At 37.4% G+C, this 15872-nt stretch overlaps 1 protein-coding gene across 1 annotated transcript in view; it reads left to right on the top strand.

Moving 5' to 3' along the window:
* NRG3 (neuregulin 3) overlaps nt 1-15872 on the top strand; it is a 337142-nt gene that overhangs the window by 126305 nt on the left and 194965 nt on the right. Inside the window, 1 exon segment of the mRNA XM_079312184.1 lies at nt 14865-14994. Coding sequence (XP_079168310.1) covers nt 14865-14994 — 130 coding nt within the window.

Below are 15872 nucleotides of genomic sequence, written 5' to 3'. Positions count from 1 at the left end.
AGCAGGACTGATGTGCTCTGTGTCTTGCTTTGCCATCAAGTTGCCACCTCAAACAAACTCTGCGTGCAGCGAGCGCGCCGGTGGGAAGTTGGGTAATAAAGACTCAAGATGTTCGTTCTGTCTTTGAAGTCTTTGTCATCTGGTGGGAAGAGAATTAGCTAGCAGAAAGTATCATCTTGCATGTTTGACATTACTAAGGCAGTAGCATAAGAAAATACATAAATCTTCTGAATAACCATGAAGCATACTCAGCTAGAGGAGATAGCAAGAAAATAGAGTAGCTGGCAAACGGAGAGATGCGAGCTGCCAAAAGGGATGTGAAGCATTAATTCTACCATCTCAGGACTGTTGGTTTTTTTAAAATTATATTTATTTTTAGAGCCACCAGATGCCAACCTTATTGCTTATGCAAAATAGATAGTCTGAAAATTGTTCTAGCTTGTTCTAGCTCACTCCAACCTCCAGTGCCCCACAGAGGCTGTTGCAGCAAAAATGAGATCAGCTTCAAGGAAAGAAACTGACTCTCTCCTCCTAGATGTGGGTGTGTAGCTTTCTTATATGTGCCAGTGCCTATTCAAGGGGGCTGGCATGGGATCTGTTTAAATAACCTTTTCATTTATGAAGCTTTTCTGTGTGCAAAAGATGGTTAATTCAGCCTAACCATGACTAAAGCCAAAGATTTCCACTTTCTCTGCGTGGTAGAGAACTTTTGATTGTGTGTTTTCCTCTGCCTCCAAGTTTTCTGTGCCTTTGCTCAGGTTTTAATTAGGTCCAAACCATCACACATTTTCCACTGCTTTTTAGAACAGTCAGTCTAAATTTACTTTTGGCAAAAACAAATTGAAAGCTGAAGCAATGCAAAAAACACCCTTTAAAATAAAAATAAAAATCCCTGTTTCAAAATGAACTACCTTGTAATTTCAATCTGAATGGGTACTTCCAAAGCAGACTTAGATGTTTGCTTAGATGCTGACTTTCCCCTTTTTAAGAAGTGATGTCAGTAACCTTGATTTAATATTGCTCTAACTGGAGAAGAAGCAGTGGTATGCTTATACCCAAATTTAAAGCAGATTAATTAAAAGTTTCAACTGATTTGTGAAATTAATAGATATAATATGTAAATAAATACTGGTTTATCAACTATGTACCTGCTATTTATAAATTTAAAGTGTCCCACTATTTAATTAGTGATACTTCTTCAGTTTTGAGTTCATCCAAATTGCATCTCAGCTATGTGAGATGTAGTCTTAGAAGTAGATGTTAGTTGTAATTTTTTTGTACTTCTCAGTGTTTTTCCTGAAGGGACCTGTTAGCTGCTTTTGTGAGCAGGTCTTTGTTGCACTTTCTTGACATCTTGAATTTCCAGCTTTTTTTTTTCCTTTTTTTTTTGTTAGTTGTCTTTTTCACTTTCCTTCTCATGCCTTTTATTTTTACCCTTTCACAACCTGCTAACCTATGTCATTTATATTTGAAGAAACTATGCTTTAGCGCCTGATTGATTGATTCTTCCTTTTTTTTTTTCTTTACTCAGGCTCTCATTTCACTTCCTTTCCTGGTATCCTTGGTCAGAACTTGCACCAATAAAACAATCTTTGCTCTGGGAACATTTACTTAGGAGAACAGCAGGGTAGATTGAAAAGGAAATTATATTTTCTTAGGAATGGCTAAGAAGCAAGTACATCTCATGTGAGCAGACAGTTGTGCCTTGGCTCTCCCAGTTAACCACTGAATTTGAACCTGGATAAACTGGGTGAACTATTTGTGTCAAGGACTGTTTGATCCACTTTACCTGTTAGGAAAAACGTGACATAATTAAGTATATATGTATATATTGGTGTGACCTGGGCAACCTTACATGAGAATAATTTAAAAAGGAACATGACTGGAGAAACAAAGTCAAAAGTTAATCATTCATTGGAAGAGGAGGGAGCAAAATATTTAAAAGAGTATTTGTGCCCACACTTCTTTCCACAAACCTGAAATGGAATGCTGTTAGGATAAGTGATTAGTGACAGGGTTCATCTCCTGTGAACTTCTGACAATGGTTACTGGAGCATTTTGAAACGAGCTTATCTGATTTATCAGCTGATTTTTTTTTCTTGGTCTTTTCCACCCTTCCAAGAGTAGCAGTTGTGCTTTCCAGAGGATATTACTAGGATTTTGCTGCTGCTGCCAAAGATCTTCTGGCACGAAATTGCTGTCTGAGTCAGCTTTGTAACATGACAAATTCAGAGGCAGCTGCACTAGTGATAAGTTTGCTGCCTAGTGGGCAGCTTCTGAGTAGACAATAAATCTCCTACTAGTTATAAAATGCCATTAAAAATGGCCTAACACAATAATGATTGGGAAATACTGTGCTTATTATTCTGGTTAGCAGGTTGAAAGATGTATAAGTGGTCTAAGTAGAACAGTTATTCAGTTGATGTATACAGCAGCTTTAAAAATTAGAAGCCATCAAAAGAGGATAATGTAGTTTTCCTGTTATCTTTCCTCACCCATTGTTAATTGCTCATATTGTATTTTCATATCTCAGTGACCACATCTGTTGCTTGTATCCATGTTTTTCTCCAATGTGGTGGCACTAAAGCAGTGTATATGATGCATTTTCCAATGGAGAAATTTTACAATGGAATTAGGCTGCCATTGGAGGTGCTCAGTGTTGCATTTCCAGAACTGGACTTTTGTGATTGTTGCTTTGTAGTTCTATTAGGATTATTAATGCTGTAGTTTGTGAGTTAAACTGCTGGTTTAATTGGCTTTTTCTTTCCTGTACTAGTATCTTCAGTCAACCAGAGCCTGCAGTCCTACTTTTTATGTCTAATTATGTTCCATTTCTGTGCCCCAGCCTACATTTAATTTGCACAGAAGTGGAAATGAAGTTGTCAGTGCCATCTCAGTGACTCTCCTCCCCCTTCCTTGAGCTATATCAGCTGCCAGCTCTGCTGATTTGTTGAACCTCAAGCTGTTTTGTTTAGCACTGCAAAGCTCACTGCCTGGCGACCATCACACCAGGACAGTGGGACACAGTGCTCGAGGTGCTGCCCAAATTCCTCATGGGTAAAGGTAGGAGATATTTCAGTTTCCATTATGTACTGGCTTTATCTAAGTAATGGAGTAAAGGTGAAACTTCAGTATGTGAAATTCCACGTTCTCTGCTAGCTAACGCTGGTAGGTAACCTAGGTTAAGGTGGATTTGCTTCAGGAGTGTAGGAAAGCTAAGGGATACTTCTGTTTTCTATTTCAAGGCTAGTTTTGTTGCAAGATGAATGCTAAAATTGTGTTTATCTGTATTATTTAAATCAATTAATAGCAGAGTGTAGAGGACTGAAGGGTGAGGATGCATCTTCATGCTTCTCAGAGCAAGAAGAAAAGCTGCTGCAGATGTTTCATTCTTCTCCTTTCCTAACGTGAAATAGGGGAAAATAGCGAATATCATAAAATGCTGCCACAGTGCAAATTTGTTGATGCTATTTTAACATCTCCTTTATCCTTTTTGACATTCAAGTAGTGGTGGCTTTGTTCTGTCGCACTGTTTTTGTTGCAACTTGAAGTGTGAAGGAAGATTGAGGTTTGTGCTGCACTGAATTTGCACTGCTAGAAGCCCACCCTGCAGACATGGTGCTTTGTGAGTTTGTGCAGCATTGGAGGGGGAAATTGACCCCTGAATTTATTTGTTCCTCAATTACACAGTTTTCTCAGGCATGTAAAATTAGAGTGTTCATAGGTTTTTCTGTATTGCTTTAGTTGGTTTGGTTTTTTGTAAACTCAAATTTAAAAGAATATATTGTATTAAAAAAAAAAAAAAAAAATAGGTGGGAAGGCAACGCGTAAGACCTAAAAAATTTGTTTAGGCATCAATGAGTAGAAAATTCACCTGAGTGTTTTTGAGAATTTTAAAATTCTGGTTAGTTCTCAGGCATGTATTGTTTCTTCATGCTTTTCAGTGGAGTTAAGTAATTACTGAAACGTTTCTAATCATAGCTTTCACAACTGTTTTGTTGAAGGATGCACTGTACAAGCTGATTCAGTTATGTAAAACCAAAAACCCATAACTCCCACCAAAACAAGCAGGTTCTGCTGAAAAAAGCCAAGTATGTTTCCTGCACAGCACTCTGCTTGCCTCAGTAATGCTTCAGTCACTCAAAAATGATTAAGGATGAGTGCTGTGATGTCCAGAACTACCCATAACCCCAGGAAGCTGTGGCAGCTGGAATTGCTGGTGAGATGCAGCTCAGGTGCCACTGTGCCAGCCTACATGTGCCTGGCAGTGAGGGAAAAGTTGTGATGGTGACCAGAACTTGGTGGAGTCAGTCTGATTTTTGTCTTGATGTGTGTGTGCAGTGCTCTAGGCTCTGTGTATGCAACAGGGAGGGAATTACTGGAAAAGGAGTGGAGTGGGGTGCTGGGTTAGTTTATAAGTCACTGAATAAATGCAGATGTTAAGGCTTGAATGCTTTGTGTGCTTCTGGTGCTCAGATCTCAGAAGGAGCTGGAAGAACTTAAAAGATGTAGAGAAGAGACAGTAACTTACTCATTTACTAGTTTGCTGTCACTACTAAAAGACTGAATTATATGTACTCTCCTGATGGTTTTGGAAGGATATAACTGCTGTAGAGATTGTTAAATGTGGAAGGCAAATAGGTTAGACTTGCTTTTGGTGGGTAGCTTCGGTGTTAATTAAGTTTCTGATGCTTCATAATCTTGGTAGCATTATATAAAAGAGCAGTGTGCATGTTTTCCTTACCTGCCAGTGAGCCATGCTCTAAACCACCTCCACCACAGGAAGAAAATACTTATTAACTTTAAATTTAACACTAAAGTTAATGAATCAAATGCACTGAAATGGGAAATGCAGATTTTAACTAATAATTACATCTCCTGAAACTCAATAATCAAGCACTTAGTTGATAACTTGTAAGACCCCATGGTGCTTCACTCAGGGTGAGTATGGTGGCAGGTTATAAAATTAGAACTGTAGAGCACACTGGATGTAGGAGCACTTATGTGCTTCCAAATGCAGCTTTACAGTGTTGTGGATTGGTGAAAAACTGAGGTGAGAAACTGGAGCCAGCAGAATATTGCTTGTAGTGGTGATGGTCCCAAGAGAAATTTCAGAGTGCATTGTACTCTGTCTTCATGAAAGTGTCTTTCCCTATAGTCCCAAACTCTGTGTCTCCTCTTCCCATTGCTCCTTGCTTTACCATTAACAAGAATATGTATACTGATTTATTGCACTAAGGCTGTGTATTCTTTAATAACAAGCAGCCAGCCAAGGAGTTTCAATTTTTAAACCTTTGTATTAACATAATAGTCTCAGTTGCAGGGAATTTAGCAGGAAAATCTGTTTCACTTAATAGGCAATGACTTAGATTTGTATCATGGATGTTGAACTCATAATTTTGTGTTAAATTGAAGATCAGAGGGGGATGCAGCTAAATGTGATTTGAATGTGAGTCAAAGGCCAAGGATTAATGAAATAGAAAAAATCATGTTTTTGTTTTTCTGCCGAATATTTATACAGATGTTGAGATATTAGACATTCCTTTGACATCTCTGGTCAAACTCAGCCCAACTGGGGTTTTGTTGACTCCAGTCTGATTTCTGAAGCTGTAGTAGCCCACCAAGAGCCTCATTATGCAGCTCTTCCTTACACAGTTGACTGACTCTTGGCTGTGCTGAAGCAGTGTGTGTGTAAATTAAAAAGCTATATGTGATTTACCTAATTACTGGCACTGGAAAATGAGGGCCAATAAAGCTGAGCAGTTTGCTGCTGTGTGCTGGTACTAAAGACAAGGGGATTTGCAGTGTGTGAACTCCTGACAGTGCCATGTCAAAAACAGGTGGAAAATTGTTCTCCTTACCTGAGAAAAGAGAATAAGAGAAATCCTGTGAGGTAATCACAAGGACAGGGCAGTGCAGAGTGAGGGAACTGTTGCAGACACACTTCACCTTCTCATGCCCATCCCCTTTCGGTTCTGGAAGGCTGAATTAAATAGTGAGGAAACGAGATTTTAAAAATAAAGCATTATTTGGAATATATGGGTTTCTTTTGTAGAGGAAAATGTGGAGAGTAATGTCAGTGTTTCCTAGCCTGATTTTGCATGTCCACACAACAAGGATGTCAGAATTATAAATGAAGCAATGAATAAATTGTAGATTGCATGCCTTGGAAATATGCAGAAGCTTAGAGTTAAAATAGTTTTTCTTATTTCCCTTGTTTCTAGACCTATTTCAGTTCCTTGGGGAAAGAGCATCAAACAACTTACTCATACCTTCCTGATAATTAATTTTTTTACATTAAAACATTAAGTGTTTCCCCATAGAACTAGAAGAATTCTTTTATTCCATTTGGGTACCTCTCTCAAGCCTACACTTGACAGTGACTATAAGAAGTGATTTATTAAATTTTGAAAATGTAGTGCTGGATAGGTCTTGCACAACTTTTAGGAAATGGTAAATGATCCAGAACTGTAAACCCAAGAGCACAGGTCAGGCTGGGGCAGCCCAGCCTTGCCAGCACTGTAAGTCACTCTGGAGCCAGTCTCTGTTTCCCTTTGCTACTGAATACCATGAAAATGTATAAAATCACACAAAACTCTGCTTCCAGAAGAACTTTCCTATACCATAGTCTGGAAAGATGTGCAAATACAGATTGTTACAGGTCTGTAATTGAAAAAGAGTTGTTGCTCAGTGAGGACACTTACCAGCTACCATTAGTGATGAGCCTTTATCAATTCTAGCATTTCTTTCTTTAACAAGAGCTGGGCAAGGTAAAGTCTCTGTATGTTCTAAACAGAAATATTTGCCTTCCAGATTTAAGGCTTCTGTCATTCCCTGACTCTCCTCTGGGACTTGCATCTAAACTCCCACCTCCACACAGTGTTTCACTGGCAGAGGAAGAAAGAAAACAGCTGTGATATAAGAAATAAAATGATTTAGAGGACTTGATGGGGTTTTTTACTACATATAACAATTATTGTAACACCAATTTTATCCTCTTGTAGCTGTACTGAATTATTTAGGTTATTTAGTTTTTTGAATTTTCTTCTTGATTTTATTATCTAGATTTCATGTGAGGTGGCTTCTGGGTGTTTTAATTATTCTTTATTTCAGAGTTCTGGTGATTGCAGATATCACAGATGTGTGCTACATCTGCTTTTTATCTGGCATCTTTTAACCTACACAGAATTTCCAGGTTGGGGTGTCCCTCTTAAGTTTTGCTTGCACCTCTTGAAATCTGTATATTATTTTATTTCTTTAAATGAATTTACTATTTTTCTTTGATGCTCTGAAGTCACTTAATTTAAAGTATTTCAGTTTCTCCATCTTATTTCCTGGAGCTGTTTTCACATTCCCAAGAGGGTGCCCCTTTTTGGTGTAGTGGTGCCATCCAGTCTCAAGGGCTTTTGGTATCTCCAGAGATGTCAGTGTGCTATGATGGGTGGTACTGCAGGGGTCAAAGCACAGGGAAACCCTGGTGTGGGTGATGGATCCAATTCTGGCACAATCCCTGATGTGCTGCTTTTTCACTGATTTCCCCTATTAGCTTCTTTCAGATCAATTAATGAGTCCCACTGAAGGATGACTGAATACATTTGATTGACAAAAGCACTCAGCAGCCAGAGAGCCCATCAGAACTGTCATAACTCAGAGTAATTCTTCACTTTGAACACTAAACCCTTTTAGAGTCTTAGTCACTCCTGTTTCTTTGGCTCCCAGACACAGAACTCCTGGCCCTTTGTGTCTCACAGGGCTCTCTCCTGAGTCATTTCCCATTTGTTCAGCTTTCCCTGGTTTCAGTCTGAGCAGCACAGGAGAATGCAGGCTCTGATGTGCAAATTGCCCATACAGAGATGAGTTTCAGTGCTGTTTAGGGTTCAGTATTTAAGTTCTGATGTGATCAGATATTGCATTTCAAAGTGATACTGGCATTAGTTCCTTTTCTGCTTTTGAGTTTGTTGTGACAAAGCACTAAGCAGGCATATTTTTTTACATTCTTTAAAGAACTAATGCTTGATTAGTTTGATTTTTTTAGATTTTTTTTTAAGTCATGAAAGTAAAGAGAATTTTATATTTCAAAGTTTTTTGCATCAAGTAAATAACACAGGACATTTGGTAATAACACACTAGTAACTTGAAAATGCTTCCATATGTTTTTCAAGATATGTATTAGTACTTGTGTATAGTGATTTCAAACTGCAAAAACATTTAGAAAATATGAACAACAAGGTCACACTTAAAGAATTAATTTAGGAGCTGCTGACAAGGGAGCATGTGTGATTTTTGGAGAGAGGGCTGTCTGTAATATCTTCTGGAAGTGCTGTGTTTTCTCTGCAGTGGTGCATGTGATGCTGTGCTCTGGTGAGATGGGAGAAAAGCAGACTGTGAGGATGTGCTGGCTTGTACTGAGAGAGAAATGTTTCAGTGATGTGCTGGTTGAGTTAATATCACATGAGCTTTCTTATGTAATCCTCAGGATGAAATACCCAGGGAAGACACTGGGGCTGTCTCTGATAACAACTCCAGCTCCCCCCAATCTGACTGGGAAGCCAATACCTGTAAATAACATTGCTTTGGTGCATTGGCTCTTTTCAGTTTGTTGCTAAATTATACCAATTTGTTCATTTGAACCTGAAGGAAGATAGAAAATTTTCAACCAGTCCCATATCTGTAGCACAACTTAGTTTTATATCATGATGCAATCAAAGCTTCAAAAGTGTTATTGGATTAAATAAAATTTTGTCTTGCACAAAAAATGGCTAAAGGGGTAGCTTCTTGAATAGCTGGCATCCAGAACTCTATTGCTTGTTTATACAAAAGTGCCTCTCTAAATGCAGAAAAACACTTTTCCTATTTTTAATTAAGCTTTTGGTTTTAATAATATATAAATATATGCAAAAGAGTTCAAGTAAGTTCAGAACAAGAAGCCTGTTATTATTTTAGAAACCTTAAGTTTTCTTTTTTTCTTTTTTTTTAATTCTCATAATTTCTTACTAGAATTTTTAGATTTACTTATTCCAGCAGGTCCATGGCTAATGCCAACTATTGTTCAGGTAACACTGACAAAGCAAGATATCAGCTTTGCATTAAAAATGGCAATGTTTAGAATATTTTCTTTGCAAATATCAACAACTTAAGAAAGAGCTACCATCAGCTAAGACTGAATAAAAATAAACACTAAATATTTATGTTATCCCTTCTTTTTACTTCAATGAATATTTTCTTCTTCTGCCCACATCTTCTTTGCCAGGGGCAGGAAAGAGACTTTCTCAAATCTGAGAAGGAAGGAGATTTTTTCCAGTGAAGGGAATCATGGTGGCCAGAACATCTGAACCTCCTAGTTTGTCACTGTCCTGGTCTTGGTGAACATTTGACATGGAAACCTCCCTCTAACTGCACATTTGATTATCAGCATTGTTGCTGTTGCTGTTCCCTTTCTTTGTTCTTTGATGTTTCCAGTAAATTGCTCTTATCCTGTGATCTTTGCCTTTTGTGTTTCTAACAGGAGAGGGAATAGGGGAAGCACTAAACTGGGAAATGCCCTTCCTAAACCATGATACTTCTAAAGGCACAGGAGTAAAAATTTTAGGTTCAATATGTTTTTTCAGGTTCGGTAAGTGAATAAACAAAATCACATCCAAACTGTTCTGTAAGTTTGATTTTTTTGTGCAAGACCCTTTATAGTTAGGGCTACCACATGCAAATCTGAGATATCAGGAGAGAAGCACCAGGTGACCCAGTAGGACCTTCAGGGAACCCTGGTTATTCTGAATCATTGTAAATATTTTGCCATTGACTTCACTGAACACAAAAGTTACCTCCCTGTCTGCCATTAACTGACTTTTTATGCTGCCTTCCTCATAGAATCCAGTAGTGATACAAGAATATATGGTAAAAAAAACCAAAAAGGTTGTTGTTTCTTGAGAAGGTTTTGGTTTTGTTTTTTGTTTTTTGTTTTTTGTTTTTTTTTTGATAACTGGAGTTGTGTTTTCAGAGGAAATTCCGTTGTTGTATCTGGCTTATTTTTTGCAGTGCTTTTAGAAATGGGATCAGGAATTTAAAATAAGCATTTTTCTGTTTTTGGTGCCTCAGTAAGTAATGGTTCTCTGGGAAATGATCAGTTATAAATGGATAAAAAGATAAAAGAAAAGCCAGTTTGCATGTTCATACTGAATCTGTAAATCTGGTAATACCCAGTGATAATCAAAATGTGCAGCATGTTCCAAAGTCCTTTAGGCATTAAAATGAACCATGTCCTAATATTCCTTGGTGGAAAAGCACCAAGGATGTGCCTTATTACCTGTGTTAGTGACTGTGGCTGCAGAGGTTGGGTGCCTGTCTGCTGGTCACAAACTCACTCAAGGTATTTCCATCTCTTGTTCTCCTGGGTCTCCTGTTTTTCTCCCTGCAGCAGCTAATGTTGTCTGCCTGGAAAAAAGATCTTTCCAGAGAGAGGGTCATGGAGTGTGGGTATCATTAAATCTAGCCTGGGAAACTTGCTTTGTTTGAGATGTAGCCAGTGAAATCTGTTTCTGAGCTGGAGTGCTGCAGCACAGATGTGATGGATGGGAACGGCTGCTGCTGCAATCTGTGCAGAGGCACTGCCCTGAATGATGCTGTTCCCCAGGATATTTTACATCTTGCATTCTTTCTTTTCCTGCATTTTTCTCTGGCAGTTACAGGTTTATCAACATCAGGGCATAGTATTGGAAACACTGAAAGTGGTAGCCTTGAAGGAGCAAATAACATTTCTAGTAACCATATCATGCCTTGAAAATCACTCAAAAAAAAAAATAAATGAGCCATCCTGTATTGGTATAAATTGATGACATATATTAATGAGACAAGAATACAACCTCACTAACACTGCTAGAGACTTAAATGAAATAAAATAATATCTGTAAACTTCCTGCTGATTTTTTTCAACAGTCCTAAAGATTGATTTTTTTTTTTTTTGGAAACCAACTCTATGTTTAAAAATAAGAAATCTTGAAGCCTTCCTTTGAAATGGTTTGTTTGATTCAACAGTGGTAACTGAGGGTTGGCAATGATATATCCATATATCCCGTTTTGGATATATATGGGAATCATGTGTAAGCCTTTGCTGATATAATAAGGCAAGAAAAATAAGAGCAAGAGTGCCTAGAATTTTTTTTATTGCAAGTTAGTTGAAAAGATTCTGGCAGAAATCAATAACCCCTGCTGGTTTTGCATTAAATGCCTGGACACAAGGCAATTAAAAAAGTGAAAAATTACCTTGAGGAGTATGCACTGAATTTAGCATCTGAATGCTTAGCAGAAATTCCCCTTTGTTATTACATTAAATATTTTGGACTATTACCACAATCAAAGGCTAAAAATACATGAAGGAATTGTATTATTCCATTTTTTGAATGCCTAGGTTTTATTATGCCTTTAAAAAAATTGTTTTGAAAAGTTAGACATCACAATACAATGGTGTTTATTTAGCAGGCTTCTAAAGCTATGAAAGACAATTTCACCATGGAAAAGTTACTGTTTGGTTAGGAGTAAAAATAAAACAAGAGACAACAGGATTGAATATTCATTAGATAAAGAGTCAGGAAAACTGTAGAGTCTCTACAGTACTGTTTTGTACTTTCTGCAGTTATGCTTAGAACCAGTTTTTAGGTTTTGTTTTTTTCAATATTTGGTGAAGCTGTGGCAGAATTTGCAACATAAAATAACAGCAGGATTGTAACTTCCATGAAACTTGTATGGGATATGGGAGTTGTCTGCAGCAGAAAGTGCCCAGCAGCCCCAGGGATATTGAGGATATCAATTAGTGACACAGCTTTGGAGTGTGGTGAATGATCTCTGAGTCCAGCAGCTGCTCTCTGCACCCAGAGATCTGTGCACTGCTCAGCCCAAAGACTCTAATAAAAAGTGACTTTTAATGAGATTATTAAAAATAAAAAAAAATTTAAAAAAAAAAAAACAAACAAAAAACCAAAGAAAAAAAAACCGCCAACAAGGGAAAACAAACCCAAACACATTTCCAAATCTTGAGTACTTTTCAACAAAAGCAGTACAGCCCAAGGCTGCCATAAGGAGCTGCCAGCATCATTGTTACCTACAACTGTTGTACTTAATTTGAAGTGTGAGGGACAGAACACAAAAGGAAAGCTTGAGATTGTGTCCAAGTGGAGAAAATGAAGTATTACAACTTATGCCCATTTATAAATAAAATACAAGGGTTGATTAATATTAAACAGAGGAGTAATTAAAGCAGAACAAAACTTCTAAAGAATGTATTTAATCTAAAACTTTAAAATGCTGACCTTGACGAGGTGTTTTTGATGTAATTAGGGCAACAGAGGAGTGTCCTGCTCTTCCAAAGGCTCTGGGGGTTCTCTGCATCCCAGCCTGGCTCCCTGGTGGTGCCCTTGTCCCCTGGGAACACCTCACATTCCTTTGGTCTGTGCCAAACCTTCACAGAGCTGTTTGCACAGATTGTTTCATCAGAGCAGCTGACAAATACAGTGTTCTGTTCCCTAAAGCTGCATCAAGCTGAGTTTCTGCTCCTTTTGTAATAATCACGAGTGCTTTCAAAGACCATTGCCTTCAGGTTTCCATATTTAAAAAGGGTAGAAATATAGCTGGTTACTCAGGTTTATAGTTATTTTTTGCCTAATCAAGTTTTAAATGGTCATTTTAGTGCTCCTAGGTAAAACTGACCTTAAAAAGTAACTGGGCTACCTCTTTTCCATGTGAAGATTTTTTTTTTTTTTTACATTAAAACTGATAATTTTTGATCATTTTTTAATCAGTTTTGAAACAGTGAGATGCTAGTAACTGTTTGCATCTATGAACATCTTGTATTGTCTCCAAAATTCAACTTGATACATTTCAGTTCAGGGTTTGCTTGCAATCACTAAAAACATAGGTTCTATTTTGCCTGCATCTTTTTGTAAGTGCTGCTATTGGGGACAGTGGCATGGCCTTTTGTTCTGAATCTGTAAAAACATTTTAGGAAAGGCTGTTGGAGCTTATTCCCAGTTATTTTTTTTTTCTCTCCACTGAAAACACTAAACTACAACATTTTTTCTCTGGAGAGGAAAAACAGAAAAGTGTTGCATACAAAGAATAGGGTGTGGATTTTCTTATTATTTTCAAATGTGATTTATTAATATTCTGTCATTTAGCCTACATATAAGGAAAACTTTTAGAGGTGTTTTATTAAAAATATACTGAGAAGAAAAAAAAGTTACTTTGACAATATCTGAATTTTCTTACAGAACTGTAGTTACAGATGTCTTGTGGTTCAGTATTGATTTTCAACATTGATGTTAGTTTGGTGGATATTTACCTTGTATTGAGTGATGAGCAAAACTAAGTTTAAGTGTTTGTATGACTTTGAGTTTGCAAGGTTCTATGTCTACTGAGCACTGCTTCATTTATTTGACAGCAGGTAACTTAATATTTTGTGATAAGGTGTATGGTACACTATTTAATGTTCCCTTACTGTTTCAGTATATATCAGGTCCTGCAAAGTGATTAGGAATTTAAACTTTTTGAATTAAGATTGAATATGAAGATTAAACCATGGCTCTGTGGAAATCATAATCTTACTTGAAAATCACACTTCATTAGACAAAACCTTGTCAGAGTAAAGAAAATTAAAATACATGTCAGTCAGGCATCTTCCTCTGAAAATTTCACTTTATTGTTGATTAATCCAATTGGATTGGAAAGGTTAAAGAGATTTATTAGAAGACAGGAATGATACTTCACCCTGACATATTGTCAGTCTATTCCCAATCTAATTATCTAACTAAATATTCCAAAGGTGCAGCCAGCAGTTCTACCTGTAATCAAGGCTTTAACTGTGTTTTGAGAGGTGACTTAATGCACATACAGATGATCTATGTGAAATGAAACCATCACTGGTACATTGCTTGTGTTTGAGTTTTAGGTGCTTTTTTTTGTGACTGGTGAATCAAACTGGCATTGACCTTGGGTGTTTGGCTTTTTTTGCTCTTTCATTGTAGAGGGTTTACACAGAATCACTAGGTTGGAAGAGCCGTCCAAGATCATTGAGTCCAACCCATGCCCAACACTCAAATAAACCATGGCACCCAGTGCCACACCCAGCCTTTTATTAAACACACCAGGGATGGTGACTCCACCACCTCCCTGGGCAGACCATTCCAGTATGTTATTACTCTTTCCATGAAAAACTTTTTCCTAATATCCAACCCATACCTCCTTAGTGCAGCTTAAAGCTGTGTCCTGGTGGTTCTGTCAGTGCTGCCTGGAGAAAGAGACCAACCCCACCTGAGAACAAACACCTTTCAGGGAGTCAGAGAGAGTGAAAAGGTCACTCCTGAGTCTCCTTTTCTCCAGGCTGAACAACCCCAGCTCCCTCAGCCATTCCTCACAGGGTTTGTGTTCCAAACCCCTCACCAGCCTTGTTGCCCTTGTTGTTTTATTTATTTGTTTTTGTACTTTTTAAATTTACACCGTATTTAAGTACTTTTGCTTAGTTCTTTATGAAAAAAAATTGTATCTTATTACAAACCATATTTTGGTGCAGTAATATGAAAATATTGTTCTAGTTAAGGGACACAAAGTAGGTGTCTCAACAATTTAGCAGGGAAACCTTGGAAAGTGGAAGTGATTGAGATTATATTCCAGTTTTATTCCAGTCTGGTTTGTTTTTCTGCAGGTGTTCCTTGTGAATCTTTTAAGAAATGATTGCAAATAATGCTGCAGTCAACGCCCTGTGCTTTCCATTTCTTTTAGTCCGTGTTGAGACCAGTCTGATCAGATTTATTTAACGTGCACTGGGGGAATATCCAATATTTATCCTTACAGCCTTTCTTTCCTCTGCCTGTTTTCTGCAGACACCACGACCTATTCCACGGAGCGTTCTGAGCACTTTAAGCCATGCAAAGACAAGGACCTTGCATATTGTCTCAACGAAGGGGAATGCTTTGTGATCGAAACCCTGACGGGCTCCCACAAACACTGCCGGTAAGTCCTGGGCCAGAAAACCTTCCTGGCTGAGGGAGGAAGCCTTGGGGAAAAATAAACAGGTGTGGAAAGTTGGAAAGCAATGGATTTTTTCCCTACAATTCAGCTGGTGGGTTTCTTACTAGTCTCTGATAATCATATATTGAAATATGTAAATATAAGGAGCAATATTTTGATCTTTCCATGGATAAGAAGAATCTTCAGCATTCTATTTTATAATCATGCAAGGATTAATGTTTTAATTAATGTTTTGTTGGCTTTTTACATAGAAAAGTCTTATATTCCCCTACATACCAGAAGCATTCCTTTATTTTGGGTACTCCAGCTAGAGTATCTGACAATAGCTTTATGTACTGTTAATTGAGAGAGAGGAAGGGCTTGTAGTTTTAGGAATTAGGGTTTCTTAAGTTTAATTAATGAAAAATAAAATGGACTATGATAGCTATCTCAACCTGTTGTACACTTTTATACTCCTATTATTGTTCTGTTATGCAAGGCCATCTTGAATGTATTGAAAAGAATATCAGAAAAGAAATCCAGACCACTTATTTATTTATTTGTTTGCTCATTTATTTATTTATTATTTAACCTTGGAGACCAGTTAAAAGGAGTGATATGCAGAAGGAATACTGTAAGATCTTCCTAAAGATGAGGATTTTAACATGTATAACCACCAGACCCCCAATTATTTAAGCAATGTTTAAACAGAAGAACAGGTTTTCATTTTGAACTATTGTGATCTAATTTTTTCCTGAGATACTACATATGGCATACAAAAGGTGTATCTGAGACATTCATATGCCCAAGTTCTAATCTGAACATGTAAATGTATGGAGAGCTCAAACATAAATAATAAAAAGTATTGAGGACAAATTTCC

This window comes from Erithacus rubecula (assembly GCF_903797595.1).
Source record: "Erithacus rubecula genome assembly, chromosome: 9".
NCBI classification, from domain to species: domain Eukaryota; kingdom Metazoa; phylum Chordata; class Aves; order Passeriformes; family Muscicapidae; genus Erithacus; species Erithacus rubecula.
The sequence above is the reverse complement of the archived record's forward strand: the minus strand, read 5'-3'. Positions and strand labels throughout refer to the sequence as shown.